Raw genomic sequence first — 20036 nt, forward strand, 5'->3', positions numbered from 1 at the left:
AAGGCAGTATTTATACAAGCAACTATAAGTGTTGGCGAGGATGTGGGGAAAAAGGTACACTCATAAATTGCTGGTGGGGTTGCAAATTAGTGCAGCTGCTCTGGAAAGCAGTGTGGAGATTCCTTAGAAAACTTGGAATGGAACCACCATTTGACCCAGCTATCCCACTCCTTGGCGTATACCCAAAGGACTCAAAATCAGCATACTACAGTGATGGAGGCACATCAATGTTCATAGCTGCTCAATTCACAATAGCCAGATTGTGGAACCAACCTAGATGTCCTTCAATTGATGAATGGATAAAGAAACTGTGGTATATACACAATGGAATATTACTCAGCTATAAAGAAGAATAAAATTATGGCATTTGCAGGCAAATGGATGAAGTTGGAAAATATCATGCTAAGTGAGATAAGCCAATACCAAAAAAACAAAGGACAAATTATCTCTCTGATAAGCGGATGATGATACATAATGGAGAGTGGGAGGGAGGCAAGAATGGAGGAAGGATGGATTGTATAGAGGAACAAGAGGGGTGGGAGGGGTGGGGGGAAGGAAAAATAACAGATTGAGACAAATATCATTACCCTATGTGCATGTATGATTACATAAATGGTATGACTCTACTTCATGTACAACCAGAGAAACAAGTTGTACCCCATTAGTTTACAATGAATCAAAATAAATAAATTTTAAAAAAAGAAAGAAAGAAAAAAGAAAGGTAGAATTTATATTGACAAAACTTGAGGGAACCTCATATTGTTTTGTATATCATACGTGCATTGAACTGCTAAGGGCTCAGGAAAATATATAAGAAATCATCCTTGCCTTTCAAGAGTTTATTTTCTGGCAGAGGAAATAAAACTTACATGCAGTTAAGAAACCAAGAATGATACATGGTGGTATGTTTCCAAGGGCCAAATTCACACCATGGGTTGAGCTTGGAAAACAAAAACAAAGGAAAATAACCCAGTAGGGCATTGTTTTGGCTTTGCTTTTGGTTTTCTGGAGGAGGTGATGAGCAAAGTGTATATAGGGGAGAAATAAGAATAAGGGCATTAAGGGTGTGGACAAAAAGATAGGGAAGTGTAAAGACATGAAGACATTTTAATTGCTGCCTAAGGGTGTCACATAAACCCTTCTTCTCACATCTTGTCCTCTTCCTGTCTGCTCAGCCCCACTATCTGACCAATGATTTGGCATTTCCAGAGCATCCAATCCTGCTTAGATCACAGGGATAGATTTCCTTATTCTAATTTCAATTGCCATCAATGAAGCCTAAATCTTCTTGTTTTTCTTCTTCTTCCCACTTGATTATCAGACAGAGGAAGGGGGAAAAAAGAATGATTGCACAAACATCCATTCATACATTTAAAGGCTGTAGTTTTCCTTCTTAATATGAGTCATTGATATGGTTTTTTCTTTCAGCTGGATTAAATCTTCCTTGTACAGTCGCTCAGGAGGGAGGGAGGTGGAAAGGGAGAGGGAGGATTTTCTCAATGCCTTTAGGGAAGGACTTCACTGGGACTAAAATGCATTTTTTAATGAAAGAAACACCTGCTTCTATTGTGTTACCTGGCTTTATCTGTTTGACTATTTTAATTTCAAAGCAATCTCCTATTTGTAGAAAAATCATGCCTTACCTGTTTGATCTTAATAAAATAAATTTTCAGTATTGGCATTTTGTACTTTAAAACAAAAATACTGACTGTAGACTGAGATGTCCAGTAATACTGAGATGCTAAATTCTATTTCTGAGATAAAGTGGTAAAGCGATTATTAAGAAAGCTGAGACTATTTCTAGGATCCAGCATATATGTGTTTGCCAATGCTTTGGCATCCATTCAAATTAAATATTTGCAAGTGGGCAAAAACAACATGCTTACATAACTTTTGCAATGTACTTGGAAAGAGCTCATCACTATACAATAAGGCAGACTGAGAAACATTGCATGCACAAAGGAATAGGAACCCAAGTGAATTCTGAACCAGCAGTTTGTGTTCACTAAAGTCACTTGAAATGTAAAGATTCACAAACACCTTACCAGAGTGATTGAAGACCGGAAAATGCTTAGAGCATTATGCCCCAGATTGCTACAAATGCAAACATTTGTATAAAACTAAGAAACAAATAAAATAAAGGCATTCTGTCCATCTACAACTACAAAAATTTTTTTTTTAAATACTCTGAGAGCTTAGGCTTTGATGGAATAAAACAAATGTAACTTATTTGAATTTTATTCCTGTTGGAGATATTTTGTTATTTTTCTCATATGATAAATGAAAATATCACATATTTATTATCTCAATTGTCTATCATTATTATCTACAATAGTCCACTAAAATAAGCTTCCGAGGGTGAACATTGACAGGGAGTTGCTAAATTCATTGGACCTATTTGCAGAGTTCTTCCTACTGCTGCTTCTTAGTAACCTGTGACATCTGCCCTACTTCTTCTATTTTAAAGCGTCTTGCCTGAAGGTCTTTTCTCTGAATTTCGGGTTGCCTTTCTCATTCTATCTGTTCCCTTTAACTCTCAGCCCAACCACAGGAGCTAATCTAGTTCCTGTTCTCTTCTCAGCCCTGATTCTACACTTTATAACGCCCACTCAGATAACCTCCTTTAACCCCAGACCCGCAAGCCAATGCACACTTGACATCTCCACGCAGATGTCACAGAGGACCTCAACTCAGTATGATCAGATCTCATCTCTGGAGCTGCCCTCCCCAGCTGGACCTCTTCTGTTCCCCAGCTCAGCAATGCCATCACATCTGTGCAGTTGAACAAGCTCAAAACTCAGGGGAAGTGACTCTCCCACCATATCCATTTGTCATAATCCCATTGACCTTGCCTCCTCATTGGGTCACAGATCTGTCCACTTCTATCCATTCCTAACACCATCTACCTGTCTCTTTCATGGTCCACTGAAATCACCTGCTCATTCATCTCCTTCAGCAGCCACTCATGCCTGCTCCAGTCTGTATAGTATTAATGGGCATCTAACACCCTCATCGGCTTTGCACTGCCCTCAGAGTAAAGGGAAAGACCTACAAGAACACTCAGTGTGGCTACTGCTTACATCTCTGGCCTCATCTATCTGCACCCCCTTCTGCCTCTTCATCCTTCATCACACAGTTCCTGGTTCTTCCTCACTCTGGAGGCCCTTCCCATTCGTCCTCTGCCTCATTAATTTCTATTGAGCCTTCAAAGTTCAGATGTCACTTCCTTGGGGATGCTTTTGTGAAGCATCTCCTCAAAATAAGCTGATTTCCATCTCCAAAGCACTCTATACCTTTTCTCCTTTTAGAAATCATATGCTTATCCATACTCATTTGATTATTGAGTCTGAGTGTAAATAAGATAGGGAATGCATCTCTTCTGCTCAGCATTTTATCCTAACACCCTGAAGCCCTCACTCTTCACCAGCTATCATCAGAGCTCCAAGCATAAGAGTTCCATGTGGCCATTGAGTCCAGGTTCTTCTGGAACAGGAGGTGATACAAATACCCACCATGCACTAAGGACACTGAATGACTTGTGTGTTAGACTTCAGAAAGGGGCTGAGGGTTGAAGGTGGGTTTCCTCTTTCAAACTCGGGAGGAAAACAACTTTTGTGTGAAACAGCATAGGACAAAAAATATATATACATGCCCTGCTATGTGGGAAGCATGAGCAGTGTGTTACTTCTTGGTTTCCAAGCACATTGACTCTAAGCAGCTGAGAGTATTGATGAACCATTGCTTCTCTACCCTGTACAGAGCATAACAGTCTACTCTATTCATTCTTTCATTTAAAAAAAACATTGACTGCTAGTTTTGTGTAAAAGCACTATGTAAAGTACTTCGAGGAACAGGAGATGGATAATAAGAGCTCTATTTATGGATGGTCTATCATGTTCCAGGACTGTAAATTGTAAGTAGCAATTTACATGCAACATTCCAAGTAAATTACCATTTGATGAAGAAGCAAACCCTTAACCACAATACAAAACTAAAGGTAATAAGCAGGCCTCTATAATCTCTATTATTCCAGATCCCTCCATAGGCTGAGTTAAAGGCATTGTGGACCTTTATGAGGTCTCAGAGTTTTAATGAAAATCTGCTTTTCCAGGATTCTTAATCATTCACCAGGACATGAAACTAGTTACAGCTTGCTTTGACCAAATACATAGTGGTGAAATATGTTGTTATCAAACTTCTAGGCTTAAAAAATTCAGAGTTCTTATTCAAACAATTAGTTATTTGGAAGATATTTTTAGTCATCGCCCATGTAGCTGGCTCATGAAGTGAACTTTTCCAAACTGATTAACCTGTGGTGAAAATAATCCAAACATCATTTATCCAATACACATTCATCAGAGTGCCTACCAAGGGCTGGTATTGTGGACACAAAGGTGACAAAGTGAAGGACCTATCTTCAAGGTTAGGTTATTGGGGAGATTCTTGAGATTGAGTAAGAGCCATAAAGAGATGCTGAGTGGAAAGCGGGGTACAAAGAAGCTAGGGGTCAGTTCTGCCTGTGACTTGAAGAGGAGGAACAGGGTCAGCAATAACCTCATTAAGAAAGTGACTTAAATTGATCCTTGAAAAGTGTATTCATTCATGCAGCAGGTGGAAGATGAAGAAGAAACAGGGACAAAGACACAAAGTCATAAAGCAATATGGAAGTTTGGGCAAACAGCAAAACCAGGCTTATGTTAGCATATGGTTAGGCAACAGGGGGCCATAAAACAATCTTTTAAAATAAATTGGATTTCAAAACCTGTGCATGGAATGTTCATAACAGCACTATAGAAAGTAATAAAAGTGTAAAAACAACCCAAATGCCCATCAATGATGAATGGATAAGTAAATGTGGTATATCCAAACAATGGAATAGTATTCAACTACAAAAAGGACAAATTCTGACACATGCCACAACATGGATGAAGCACAAAAACATTATGCCAAGCGAAAAAAGTCAAACACAAAAGGTTATGTGTTGTGCGTGTACATTTACTTTAAATAGAATAGGTAATTCTATTTATAAGGAAAGCAGATTAGTGGTTACTGGTGGGGTGAGAGGAAAGGATAGGGAATAACTGCTTTAGAGTAAAGAGTTTTTTTGGGGGAGGGGGTGATGAACATATTCTAGAACAAGATAGTGGTGATGGTAGTAACAATTAGACAACATTATGAGTACAATAAATGACACTGAAGCTTACATTTTAATTTTTCTGTTTTAGCTTTACTAGGGATTGAACCCAGGGGACTCTATCACTGAGCTACAGCCTCAGCCCTTTATTTTATTTTGAGACAGGGTCTCACTAAGTTGCAGAGGCTGACCTTGAATTTTGCAATCCTCCTGCCTCAGCCTCCCAAGTAGCTGAGATTATAGGCAAGGGCCACCACACTTGGAGAATCTTACACTTTAAAATGGTGAATTTTATGTTATGTGTATTTTGCTACAATTAAGAGAAAATACAAATTTTAAAATAAAAATTAATTTTAAATTGTAAAAACTAAATAACAAAAAAATAACAATACAAAAAAGTTTAAATTATTTTCCAAACTAACTCTCTACTCCTACAATACAAAAAGAAGAATTATTTAGGTTTTATTTTTCTATCTCCTTCTATAAATGTAGTTTGTATATAAATATATACGAATGTGGGTGAGTGAGAGATGTATGGTCATTTGATAGACTTTTTCTTTCCATTTAAGTTGTGGGGGAAACTTGGGATTTTAAATTTCTTGTGTCACTATATATAACCTTAGAATTCACTTTAAATTATAATACCTTGTAATTGCTTCAGCCTTCACAGATTTTTTTTTTCTAGTCCGTGAAAGAATAGCTTGTCAATAAATTGAGCTTGAAACACATGGGTTTTAAGGTGGGGTTTGCTGAAAAAGGTGCACTTCTGACAAAATAATTTTTTAAACCCAATAATAAGGCTGAGAAGAGAAAGAGGCACTGTGACCATAGCAACAGGTCCTATGGTTATGCCAACCTGAGCCGACCGCTGACAGGCGGAGAAGACATGAGCTGTATTTGTGGTGAAATGGTCTCAGGTAATGATGTGCCTGTAGCTACTTCGTGGGAAGAAAACAGCATTTCACAGAGACATCAACTTCAACAGTCAGAAAAGCTTTGGAAAACAGATCTCAATTTGAAATTGATGGAATTTATCCTTTTGAGTTAATAAGTTAGTGTAATAAAGTCAACTAAACAACAATACTTTCACTAAGGAAGAGGGTACGTTTTTGTGTTATGATGTTCTTTTCTTTTCTCCTTTTTTTTTTTTTTTTTGAAGGGAGGACCTAAAATCAAAACTGTGCATGAAGCAAGGTCTTTTGAGAGATGCTCAATTTTAGAATCTGCATCAGAAGAAATGAGTCCATCTTTATTTTTTAGTCAATTATTTTTACTGGTGCATTACAATCATATGTAATAGTGGGATTCACTGACATATTCATATATACACATAAAATAATTTGGTCAATTTCATTTTGAGTCTATCTTTAATCTTGGGTATTAAATTCCTATTAACAATTTAAATAAGGAAAGCTGTTTGGGTTTGGATGTGAGGTGTCTCCCCAAAGCTCCGATTAATGCAGGAATATTCAGAGGTGCAATGATTAGATTCTGACAGCTGTAACTGGCTGGTAACTGTAGGCAGGTGGAGTATAACTGGAAGAGATGGTCACTGAGGGTCTGTGACCATTTCAACCCTCTCTTTTCCTGGCTGCCATGAGCTGACAACTTTCCCCTGCTGGGCCCTCTTGCCAGGAAGTTCTGCTTCACCTTGGGCCCAGAGCAATGGAGTTGGTTGTTTATGGACTGAGACCTCTGAAACGACGAGTCCTAAATAAACTTTTTCTTCACTCTGTTGTTCTTGTTGGGTATTTTGGTGAAAGCGATGCAAAAACTGACCAAAACAACAGCTCTTTGTAAATCTGTTGTTTGACTACCAAAACAAACAGTTACACAATGACTTGGAGAGAAAAGTCATCCAACTTATTATCATTTAATTCCCAAGATATCTGTTGCACAGCCGGCACACTGGTGCATGCCTATGATCCCAGTAACTCAGGAAGCTGGATCTTTGAATGTGAGGCTAGCAAGTTCAAGAACAGCCTCAGCAATTTAGCAAGCTCCTCAGCAACTTAGGGAGAACCTGTCTCAAAATAAAAAATAATAAGGTCTGGGGATGTAGCTAAGTGATAGAACACCCCTGGGTTCAATATTCAGTACCAGGAAAAAAGGATATTTGTTGCAAAATTAAGATCAGCACTCTGAGTCTCTGTTTCCTTGTCTATAAAACAAGGAAAGCTATTTCACCTCATGAGAGCTACTGAGATAATGACTGCACAGTGTTCAGAACAGGGCTCAGCACATAACAAGCATTCAGTAAAAGTTCAATATCATATTGTTCTCAATATAATCAATATAATCACCAATATGTCTTGCATGTGTGAATTTATAATCAAGTATCATAAACAAGAAGCCAAGACCAATGTACAAGGATGAACTGCACACAAAATTTATTCCTTTTTAAAGAAATGTGGGGGCAGAACTCATGGAAATCAAAGGGAGGTCAGTAGAGGAAAGGGACCAAGGGGCAGGAGGTGGTGAGGGAGGGGAGAGGTGCTGAGGAGTGATATTAGCACATTATGTTGTTATATTGTGTGCATGTACAAGTATGTAACAATAAATTCCATCATTATGTACAGCTAAAAAACACCAACAAAAAATGTGGAAAAATTTTATTCCTTTTTAATCATGTTGCAATATTTTAATGCATAATTGCAAAATGTAAGAAATGTGCTACTCATATTTTGATTGATCAAACTTTTTAAGTCATATTTTAAATGTACTGTGAAACTCTCTAGAAATTTACCACTGTAGTTACAAGACCAATTGGGAATTCATCTTCGTCTTTTTTTTTTTTTTTTTTAGCATCTTAGACACACCAGGAAAGAACAGAACATTGATCTTCTCCCTCAAAGGAGTCAAACATTAGGACCACTGTGACTGCAGAGGTCCATATAAGTTGTTCTAGAACAAACTGAACACAGGGTGTGGGATAACCACTAGGCCACCCTGGAGAAGGCCCTGTCCTGTCTGGATGGGACAGGATTGTATTGGCCCACAGATGGTTGGGGTCAGCATCCAAGTGCAGCACCAGATAGCCACAAAGAACAAGAGCAGCCGTGAGTATCATGGACTTGGAGGTAAGGGGTTGCCTTTATTTAAGAACCAGACATCTGGAAGAGCCCTGTTCAAAACTGAAGAAAAGGTTCCTGACAATGGCCACATCATCTTATTTACAGCTATAGCCCCAGAACAACAGCAGCTGGGAGCTAGTAGAGACTTGATCAGTATCTGTGAATGAATGAATGCTTAGATTACAAACTCTTCAGGAATCCTTATAGGGTGGAAGGGAAAAAAGGAGAGGTCACAAAATGTGTATTACTGGACCTCCCAATAATTGTAATGGGTAGGGCTCAGATTTATTTTGATTGGGAGGGAACAACATTATGAGCACCCGAGTGGGTAGGTCAATACATGTCTAGTGGATTAATCACTGAAAGTCAAACAGGGATGTTATATAGGTGAGTCTGTACCTGAGACTCAAAATTAAATCATCTAGAAAGTTTTTATTTATTTAAGTCTTTTACCCTTTCAAGATTTAATGAAAGCTATTTACTTGCTCCATGAAAAAATCCATATGCAGACATTGGATCTCTAACACAGGCTTAGAGACGGGAGTAGGAAGGGAGTGGAGAGCAACAGATAAATGGTTTAAAGAAAAAAACAGAAGAAGAAGAATCTGAGGCCCCCTTTGAATCTCTCATTTCATCTATTTAAACACTTCAGATCCATTCTTCTGTAAAGCACATGTATCCTTCCTCAACTTGTTTTATAAACTCAGATTTATGCACATTGATTAGATTATATCATGGTCACCATTTTTGCATCGTTTGGGGGACATCTGGGGTTGCTAGAAGGCTGTGGACTTGGAAAGACATCCAGACTTCACTTAAGTGTGATGAGTGCTGGGAACCAAGACATAAAAACAGCTTCATTGACAAGAGCAGGAAACAGCACTGAAGGAAAAGACCAAGAGAGAGGGAGGACAATTTCAAATGGGAAGAAACCAGGAGGGGAATAATGGAACAGAGAAATAGATCTTGGACATGGTCACAGAATGAAGAATGGATTTTCTGTCTGGAACTTAGAGGCACAAAAACAAAGGAGGCAGGACTGAGAAATAAAGGTAAATGCTTTATGTGGATGATATAGTACTCAGGTCTTTAAATCAGATCCAGAGAGATAATAATGGACAAAGAGGCAACAGATCTGGACTCAAATCCCAACTCCATTCCTTCTTAGCTGCATCTCTTTGGGAAAGCCATTTTATTTCTCTGAATCTTGTCATTGTAGTCACTGAGAGAGGTAATTTTGAAGTACAACCCTTTACCCTGAGCAGTTGGTTTTAAATGGTGAATCCATATTTCAGTGCAGTTGGAACAGGCTGCTTGTAAACAAGGCCCTGACCAGACATCCCAGGTCTTTAGTATATTAAACGTGTAGCATGAGCAGGTAGTCAGTATTAGAATAAATGGTTAAAAGCATAATATATTTATAAGTAGTAGAATGCAACTAAAAAAAAAAAAAAGTAATCTCCAATTTCTATGTTTTGTCATAAAACAAAACCTCTAAAAGTAACATCATTTTCAAACCAGAATGAATTTAATCAAAAGAACACTTTGTGAACATCTATATTTTGTGCAATAAAAATCATTCTTGAGATGAGATTAAATTGCATGCAATATTGTATTTTCTAAGGTACACAAATACATTTTGGGACTATTATTAGCAAAGATTAAGACAAATTGTGCAACAGTTGCTGTATTTTTCAGAGTGTTCATTCATTTAATAAATACTTACTGAGCATCTATGCTATTTGCAAGATCTTGTGTCTTTTAGGAAGTATCAGATATTTTCTATTTTTTTATGACATGTGAATAGGAGCTTTTATAATTAATTTGAATAAAAATAGGCACAGATAAGGCAAGGTACATAAGTACTCTATAAAAAAGACAGTGAAACAGATATCAAAAAAGATCACTATAGAATAGAGAAGTAATAAAAAGATTTTGGAGATGGTACTTGAGTTGATCCCTAATGGCTTGAGCACGAGCAAAATTACAGACAAGTAGCTCAGAGGCAGCACACCTATCTTGATCCATTCTCTGTTTTTAATAATGCAATACCACAGAATGAGTAAATTATAAAGAGGCTCTGGTCCAAGGTCAAGGGCCACTCTGATGATGGCCTTCTTATTGGCACAGTCCTGAGGCAGCGCATGACCCTGCGTGGTAAGACAGGGAACACACACACACACACACACACACACACACACACACACAGGTGTGTGTGTGTTCTGCTTTCTTTCTCTCCCTCTTCTTCCAAAGCCACCAGGATTTAATCATGGGGCTCCACCTGGATGACCATATCTAATCGTAATCCCCTTCTAAAGGCCTCATCTCTAAATATGATAATCAGATTAACTGTCTACCTTCTTAAATCCTCACAGTAGGTATTCAACTTCAACACACCAACCCTTGGGTGTAGAGACTCAGATACATTAGTAAATTTGTCCATGTAAGTGGTAGAGTTGAAATTTGAAATTCATAGAATCTGGCACCAGAAACCATGTTCTTAAACACTAGAAAAATATTAATTTGAAATGCCTGCAAAATTTTATAGGAACCAGGCACAGTGGCACATGCCTATAATCCCAGCAGCTTGGGAGGCTGAGGCAAGAGGATCACAAGTTTGAGGTCAGCCTCAGCAACTTCACAAGACCCTGTCTCAAAATAAAAAATAAAAATGGGCTGGGGATTGGCTCAGTGGTTATGGGTTCCTGGGCTCAATCTTTGTACCAAAAAGAGAAAAAAAATGTTTATGGGAGAACAGAAGAACAGGAAATTTATTCCAATCAAGGAATGATGGTCAGAGAAGGTTTGGGGGGAAGGGACGTTGGAGCTGAAGCTTAAAAAAAGAGCAAGATTTCTTTTTGATAAAAGAATAGAAGATTGGGTATAAACAGGAGGGCCATTCCAAACTGAAAGATCGACACCAACAACATGGAGACATAAAAGAGCATGATGTATTGGGGAACAGTGAAAATTTTGCAGAGACCATCTCTTGGTTTATGGGTACATGGAGGGGTGAGCCAGTCATAGTAAACTTATTCCCATTTGCCAGACAGGGAGAGGAAGTAGGAGGAAGGATTGAAAAAACAGGTTGGGTCCAAATAATGTCATATCTAGAAACTTCAAGGACATTTGGGACCTTGGGGCAACAGTGAGACCTGACGGCTGCAGAAGAGGAGATAGATGATACTACCCATGCTTCAAGAAAATAACTGTCAGTAATGTGGAAGAAACATTAAGATAGGGGTGAGAAAACAGGGGGTTACTGTAAGATTTTATCTAGGAGACAACAAAGGGCTGAGCAGGGGCCATGGGAATGACTACGCACAAATGTCCCAAAGGAAAATTGACTGGGCTTGACTGATATGGGTGCCTGAAAAGATACTGATATTTTGGGCCAACAAGGAGAAGATAAAAAGAGGGAAAGCAGAAGGCAACTACCAGTTTTTTGAAAAACATGATTCTTTGAAAAACAATATAATAACGTGTGTATACTGGGCTGCAATGAACAGAGTACCCAGCTAACAGTAGTTTGGACAATAAAAACACTTCATTATCTCAGCAGTTCCAGAGGTAATTAAACTGCTCAAAGACATCAGGTTGGTGTCTCTGAGATCCTCTTGACCTTTTCCTATGGTCCCAAATGGTGGCAACAGCAACTCCAGGTATCCTTTCTTTAAGTGAGAGCATCCAAAGAAAGGAAGGGGCTCTCTTCTCACATCCCAGAAGCTTCTTATCGGATTTTCTGTGTGCCAGGATGTCAATCACCAACCACTCTTAGCTACCAAGGAAGGCTGCTGCACCATCTTGCTTTGCCAGAAGTTCTGCCAGTTTGAATCACAAACCCTGGTGGTTCTGTGTCATCCTTTCCTCCTGTTTGGAAGGGTAAAGATGCACCTTCCTGCCAAGCTCAGGAACTCAGAATATCCTCCTGGTCCTGGGGAGGGAGGTGGGCTAAGCTGTCTCTTCTGAGACTGCTGAAATGGGAACTTGGGAAAACAAGTATGTGATAAGTGGGAGTAGATTACCATGGCTGGCTCACACTCTGATGTAGCCTTGTGCCAAGTAGATCACAGGCCGATCAAATTCAGACTATGGTAAGAAAGAAAAGGTCATAGCTATTGAGTGGGTAACCAACTGTGTCTGCCATAAACATTCTGAACAAAGAAATCAGCTTTCTAGAAAATGAGAATTCTCAAAATGATCCTGTGATAGTTGGGCATGAAAAGCATCTTTTTAAGAAAGCAAAGTTCCCAGCAGCATTACAAATTGAAAACCATTAGCCCATTGCCTTTGCCACAGCCTTTAAACTCTGTCCTACATGTTCAAATCCTGACTTTTCTTCTCACTTAAAGTTTCAGTTCAATGGCTGCTTTCTTCAAGAAGCCTTTCCCATCACTGGTCAATTTGTGCCCCACCATACTATTTACACACAGGAACAGACACCAGGTTTGTATTATTTACATACATTTACTTACATTACTCTCGATGCTCTTGCCTTCTAGCACTAGTACACGAGTTGTCAAATCCAGTTGACTTGATCGAAAGAGCCACCAATTTTTTCCACATCTTTCCATTTCCATTGCAGACAATAACTGCTGATGTCAGGCATCATTCTATATATTTTACACTTATAAGTACATTCCATCCTTTTGAAAACCCCATGAGGTATACTTAATCAACTGTGTGTGTGTGTGTGTGTGTAAACTTGGAAGTAGAAAGCCTAAGCAACAAATTTACAGAGGTAGTAAGTGATAGAGGAATTCTTAGGGCTTTGTGAATTGGCAGGCCACACTGACTCTCTCATCTAAACTACATTCCATCTCACCTGAACTACTTACTGCAACATGCTCCAGTCAGACCTCCTTTCCTGCACTCAACTCCCTTCCAATGCATTCTTTATCCTGAAGTTAAAATGAACTGGACTAACTGCAAACTGTGATCACAGTTCAATCCCTTCTGCACTCTACATGTGCTCCATGATATCGGCCTGTCTGCCCTGCCTTATCTTGTGTTATCCTTGTCTTGAATTTTTAGTCTACACACCTTGACTTTTCATTCTTGCCTACCCAGGACCTTTGCATAATCTATTGTCTCTGCCTAGAAGGTTCTTCTCTACTTTGAACCCTATTTGCCTTACCTAGTTAACCTCTACTTCTTCAGAACACAATTTGAATGTCATTTGATACCAGAGAAAGCCTTCCCTCCATCCCCAGACTAGGTGGAGTTTAGATAGATCATAGCAGATTTTGTTAATGTACCACTAGATTACCAAAACCACTAAGGCAGGGTTCTCCTGCTTTGTTCATCAATTAATCTCCAGTGAGGAGCCCCCTGTTTGGCCCAGGAATCAACCCACTTCTGTTATAGCAACAAATCTTAGCTCTTTTTCTAAAAGGCAAGTTCTTTAAAGTCACAGGTTGTGCCTTAAGGAAGCAGCCTGCTATCATAAAAAGAACATGGCCCTTGGGCTATATTTCAAAAGCTGACTATACCACCCCCATCTCTACATGCTTGATTTTTTCAAATCTCAACTTCTTAACCTCTAATGGGAAATAATTGTACTGTAAAGACTAAGAAGTATGAAAAATAATGTACTAGCAAACCTAGCAGCAAATGTTTCTGTTATGGTTTGAATATGAGGTGTCCCCCAAAAGCTCCTGTGGTAATGCAGAAAGAGTCAAAAGTGAATGATTTAATTATAAGAGTTGTAACCTAATCAGTTCATCTAATTTTAAATGGACTGAGTTGTAACTATAGGCAAGTGGGACATGGCTAGGTGGGTCACTGCGGGCATGCCCTGAAAGGGTGCATCTTCCCTGTGACCCCTTCCCCCACCCCTGCTTCCTGGTTGCCATAAGTGGAGCTCTTCCACCATAATGTGCTGCCTCATTTTAGAACCAGAGCAATGAACTCAGCCCACCATGGTCTAAGCCTCTGAACCATGAGCCAAAACAAACTTTTCCTCCTCTCAGTGACTCTTGTCAGGTAATTTGGTTGTATCAATGAAAAGCTGACTAACAGTTCCTCAGATGCATCTTTGCATCCAGTAGCTCAATGACATGAGCATGAGGACACATAGCTGAGGTCCAGCAGCTGCCTCCCTCTTCTCACGCGCCCTCCCAAATCCTGGATTCCTTCTCTGCTGCTTGGCCTACACAGGTGCCACCATGTGGAAAAATGAAAAAATTGCTGCACTGAGCAAGAGGCTAAGAATTTGCTAGAGGCAAAGGAAAGAAAGAGGATGGAATGAACCTGGTATGTGTCAAGTATCCACTAAGTGCCAGGCATTTTCGTTCATCATTCATTTAATATTTAGCAAATCAGATTCTTTTAGAAATCAGATTCTACAAATGATAAAATTGAAGCTCAGAAAGATTAGGTGCCTCACCCATCGTCTCAGAGCAGGACAACTAGTGTAGACTCTAACCAAAACTCAGCTCTCTGTTTCTCATTAGGATCTACTACAGCTACACCAAGGCATTGCCTCCAAAATGATTTTCTTCCTCACTCTTGCTTCTTCCTAAGTGTGCATTAAAAGTCCCAGGGCATCTTGATGTATCTTAAAAGTCAACCCGACCCTGGTGAATGTGAAGGAATTAGGTAACAGTAATATTTGAGCACACTGTGTCTCAAGATTAATTAAACATTTTCAAATGAATTACACGTCTTAGAGCCTTTATTTTAAAAAGCTGCATGATGCTCAAGTAAAAAAATTAACTCTGAATTCAAAATGCCCAATACCAAAATGTTGGCTAAAGAATAGTTAAAATTAAGTTAATTTAGTATGAGCTTTCATTATTGAATTAAACTTAGTTATTAGCATTCTCTGAGCCTAAATGAGGAGATTACATGGAGTGAGGGATGAGTTCTATAAGAGAGAAAGAGGACATAGGAGGTTATGTCCCTTCTCTTTGAGATGTTACCCCAGACCTGACTTTGAAACAGAACTGAGCTCCCCAGATCTCACTAAAGTGGTCCCATCACACAACCAAAATACTATAGTTACTCAAAATGTAATCCACCCACACCCTGTGTCCAAATCCTTCAGGCTTCTCATTAAAATTCCACTTCCTGTGTCCCACTCCAGGCCTGTGGAATTCAATTCTTGAGGCTGGTGCTCAGGAATCAGCATTTTCATAAGCAGCCCTGATGTTCCTGACTCATCCAAAGATTCATCCCAAGAATGGCATTAGGGAACACAATAAAACTTAAAGATCATGATTCTTTCACATATGTGTTGTTAAAAGAACACACTGTCTTCTGTAAAATGTTTTAAATAAGAAATGGACAATTATCCCAACAATCCCAAAGGGGAGTGAGGCATTTCCTTTTTCAACATGAGGGAAATTGAGACTTGAAATATATATAACATGCCCTGTATTAAACAGGAATAAACTGACTTGCACCTAAGAGGAAAGGATAGTTACAAATTCACTGATTAGGGAGTTTCCTTGGAAAATCTAAACCACTCACCTTTGTAATCAATTCCTAGTTAATTTTATCTTGTGAGAGGACTGGCTTGTTTTCTAAATTTACAATCTCAATATGCTTCTTAGTTAGGAATAGACTCCCTGACTCAAACTCTAATTGCATGTTCAGGACACTCTTTTATTCTTTTTCTGTATAATTCCTGGGAAAGGTAATTTACTTCCTTTTCTTACTTCTCCCCATTGTTAAAGCCAGTCCCCAAGCCCACTCTCTTGTCTGCTATTCTACCATTTAGAATTCTGGATATGGGAAATTAATTTTAAAAAGGAACCTCAGAGTTGAGCAGCTCTTTGTGATTAGACTAACACCTCCACTCATTCATAGTTCAGTAGTCTCTGTATCTGGGCTTCTCAGGACTTGTCCCAACATGAGTTTCCTGTAACTTGAGGGTCATGTCTCCATGCAAGGAAGCACAATCTCAGGGTTCACTGCAATCTCTGCATTTGAGTGAACCGTGAGTTGTTTTGTCACCTCGGAAACCCAACAGCAGACTCCCTGAGTTATGCACAAATAATTTTTAAAGCACTACAAGAAAATAGGGTTTAACCCCTCTAAATGTGAGAGTCACTGATTCAGTAACATCTTTTGTTAAGAGTAGTATCTTGAATCTGACAAATCACAAATATGTATACTTTGCTAACCAAACTGGTAGTTGGAAAATAGCTCAAAAATATACCCTCCCCAGATTTATTTTCTTTTTCTCCCTCACATGGAATGACTTCACTTAAACTGACCAGGCCACTACTAATGCAGTCATCTTCTGTGTGTATAAATATTAGACATTAAGTTACCTATGTCATTTGTAGAAATTCTGATTTTTGGAAAAAGAAGCGTAGAAGGTATACTCATAGAAGACATTTTGAACCTTAAAATGGAACTGCTTGCTTTGATGCAAATGGCCGTGTGTGTGTGTGTGTGTGTGGTGTGTGTTTGTGTGTGTGTGTGTGTGTGTGTGTGTGTGTGAGAGAGAGAGAGAGAGAGAGAGAGAGAGAGAGAGAGAGAGAGAGAGAGGCGGGACAGGTAGATGGATAATCTCTCTTGAACTATCCTTTCTAGTATTACAAGTTGCCTAGTCTGTATCATTAGTACATTATCTATGTTGAACAGATCCGGCGAATGAAATCAGTTCTTTGCTTATTCTGTGTACTAAGCGGGCAAATCAACACCGACCAAATGACCCCTCCTCTGTTAATTCTTTCACAATAAATTCAAACCAAATTCATGATGTGTCTACCCTGTGCCAGGCACTGTGCCTGGCTCCAGAGATACAAAAATGAATGAAACCATGTTAGGGTTTATTGCTGATCTCTTAAGATTTGGGGCTGGAGGTGGCTCTCCCCCTTTCCAGTGAAGCCTGGACGGCCGTCGAACCAGAAGTGGTACGAATACCCCATTGCTCCTGGCTTCCGGAAACTCGAGCCTCCCTAGCCAGCAGGTGAACCGGGTGTTGGGTTCGCTGTGCATTCCCGAGAGTCAAACGCTCAAGTTCAACTCCCGAGCCGAGCGCTCGCTCCGCACGGAGCGAACCCGGGACTCTGTCCGCAGCGCATCGCGCCAGCTTCCCTCCACCTGTCAGCCGGTGCGTCCAGGTGGCCAGACCCCCGCGCCCACTCACTTTGCCGCTGTCGCTCACACCGAGGAGGTGATCCCGAAGCACTTCCATGGGGCAGGTCCAGGTGGAGTGGACGAAAGTCCCTCGGAAGATGTGCGCCAGGGGAGGCATCCGGGCGGCACACATGTCAGCGGCGGGACACGGCGCGGGGACCGCGGGCCAAGGAGGGCACACTGGGCAGAGGCACAGCTGGGGCTCCCTGCGGCTGCCGGCAGCTGCGGAGCGGGCACCTGCTTCGGCCTCGTCCTGCCCCCGCTTCCCCGGGCGATCGCCTGCCCCCTGCAGGCCGCGCCCAGGGGCTGGCTCCTTGCCTCCTCAATGCCAATAGGATTTTTCTCCCGCGAGTTGGCTCCGCACTCCCGTGGGGTGTGGTTTTCTCCCCACCCCGGCGTTAGTTTTGTATGTGTTAACTCTTTGAGTTATCAGAATCGACCTCCTCTACCTTTCTTTAATTGGCACACCTACAGCTCTGTCTGCCAGTCTTCTCTGCCCCTTACACTCTTAGGGCCATTTATTTCTCTTTAACTTTATAGCATCAGGTTCTGAACTTGCTCAAGTTCAAGACAGGTGAAAGGTCGGTTAGGGATGTCTACCTTAAGACCAGTTTCATTTTCAATTTCTACCGGACTTAGAAAATGTATTCATCATCCCCTGAGTTTATGGAAGCACATCTTAGAGAATCTCACAGGGGGCCTCACCACGGTAGTCGATGTGGATCTCAAAGTTCCTGTCTTTGCCTTGAGGTCAATGTTTTGGTCCTTGTGATCGCCCACAAACAATTCCAACATCAGTTTTTCTCACGTCTGAAATAAATGATTTTCTTTGATTTATTTCCAATCGTATAGGGAAGAACATTAAGTTCTGATGTCACATAGTTAGGGAATGGTAGCAGGCTGGGATGCTGGTACAGCAATCAATTTGTGGTAACGAAGCAAGTGGGCCCCTGCGTCCTTATCTTCTTTGTAAAAATGGCTCTTGGACCAGGTTACTGGAAAGCCTCTAGGTCAACCACAGACTCCTTCAGTTAAATTCTTCCAGGAAGGACTAACTGGTTTCCCTCAAGACCTTAAAACCACCTGTTCCCTCCTTCTGCTCCTAATGCTTCCAATGAATTTTGACGTAGCCACTCCTCTCACTGGTTTGCCTCAGGTGTCTTTGGAGTAACCTTCCTTGACCAACCCGCTAGCCCACCCCACCTCCTACAGTATCTATTTCACGAATCCATCTTTTTTCTGCCACAGCATCAATCATATCTATCCTTGTTTATTTCACATTTTTTCATTTATTCTTGCTCACCCTCCCCACCCCACCCCCACACACACTAGACATAGAAGGACTGAAAGAATAGCAGACCTGTCTTGTGCCTGGAACATGCCTGCTGCTCCATACATGTTCACTGAGTAAATGAATGAAGGGGGGTTCTGAAAGAAGCGCAGTAACCTGGATAGACAACTATTTCCACTCCTACATTAAGGGTGAGGGCTTCATTGCAGTACCTAAACGGGCTTTCTCTGAATTGCTGCTTTTATGACACAGGGTTGGTTCTACAAATGATTCATTCCCTTCTGGGTCCCTTCTCCTCCTCTGTGCCTGGGTTTAGAGTGATCACATGATTCTGGTTTGTAGGGGACATTCCTGGTTTCAGTCCTAAAGCCTCAAGATCCACGAATACTCAGTCCCAGACACCCAACAAAGGTTGATCACCCTATCAAGGACTCAGAATTAGGAATTCCTGAAGTTGAGGTCATTGGACTTGTCTCTTGGAGACTTCAGTCCCTTCTCCCTGTTAGTTTCTCTTGATTCTACAGACCACACTTCCTCCTTGCAGTCCCAATAGCCAGGACACTGAAACATTCCCTTGACATCAGCTTGTATACACATAAACCTCAGGAAGAAGCAGTAAGGAAGTGTCTGCCTTAAGCTCGAAAGAAGTTTCAATTAAATGTTTCCAACAGATGTATTAGTTCCTTAAAACAGATACAACTAATAATTTTATTAATGAAAGCAGCCAAAATGAGACTAGTTTTATGAATTAAGATTTTTTTATTAGGGCATTGTGGATATACATAGTAGTTGGGTTTATCCTGACAAAATTAAATATGCATGGAATTCGATTTCAGTTCATATTTTCCTCCTCTTTTTCTTCCCCTCTTCTTTCCCCCATTCTCTTTCCTCTACTCTATTGATCTTCCTTTCACTCATCTACTTATTTATTTTTATTGTTTCTTCCTACTTAAACATAAATGCAAAAATCATTGTGGAATGTTTACATACGCACATAGCATGGCTTTTAAAAATTCAATCCGTAATTTCTCCCCTTTCCTATTTCTTCTCTCTCTCTCCCGATCTCCTTCTTCTACTCTACTGATCTTCCCTACGTCTTTATGATATCCAGTCCTCCTCTCTTTCTTTCCTTTTACTCTAGTTTCCACATATGAAAGAAAACATTGGATCCTTGATTTTTTCTGAGACTGGCTTATGTCATTTAACATAATGTTCTCCATTTCTAACCATTTACCAGAAAATGTCATAATTTTATTCTTTATGACTGAGTAGAACTCCATCGTGTGTATATATATATATATATATACCCCAATTTCTTAATACATTTATCTATTGATAGGCATCTGGGTTGACTCCATAATTTGGCTGTTATGAATTGTGCTGCTAATAAACATTGAGGTAGTTATATTGCTATAGTATGCTGCTTTTAGTGCTTTGTTGTATA

The 20036-nt window shown here is 40.1% G+C and overlaps 1 protein-coding gene across 4 annotated transcripts in view; it reads right to left on the reverse strand.

Annotated features, from left to right (window-relative positions):
• The window catches only part of GDA (guanine deaminase), a 166007-nt gene extending 148426 nt beyond the window's left edge, over positions 1-17581 (reverse strand). For 3 of the 4 annotated variants that reach the window (XM_079112039.1, XM_079112040.1, XM_079112041.1), the window contains exon 1: positions 17312-17581. In XM_079112039.1, coding sequence (XP_078968165.1) covers positions 17312-17434 — 123 coding nt within the window. In that variant the 5' untranslated portion in view covers positions 17435-17581. The remainder of the gene's footprint in view (positions 1-17311) is intronic. The other variant, XM_079112042.1, reaches the window with a different exon arrangement.
• Positions 17582-20036: the final 2455 nt, after the last annotated feature.

Source organism: Sciurus vulgaris (genome assembly GCF_902686455.1).
Source record: "Sciurus vulgaris genome assembly, chromosome: 15".
In the NCBI taxonomy this organism is placed as follows: domain Eukaryota; kingdom Metazoa; phylum Chordata; class Mammalia; order Rodentia; family Sciuridae; genus Sciurus; species Sciurus vulgaris.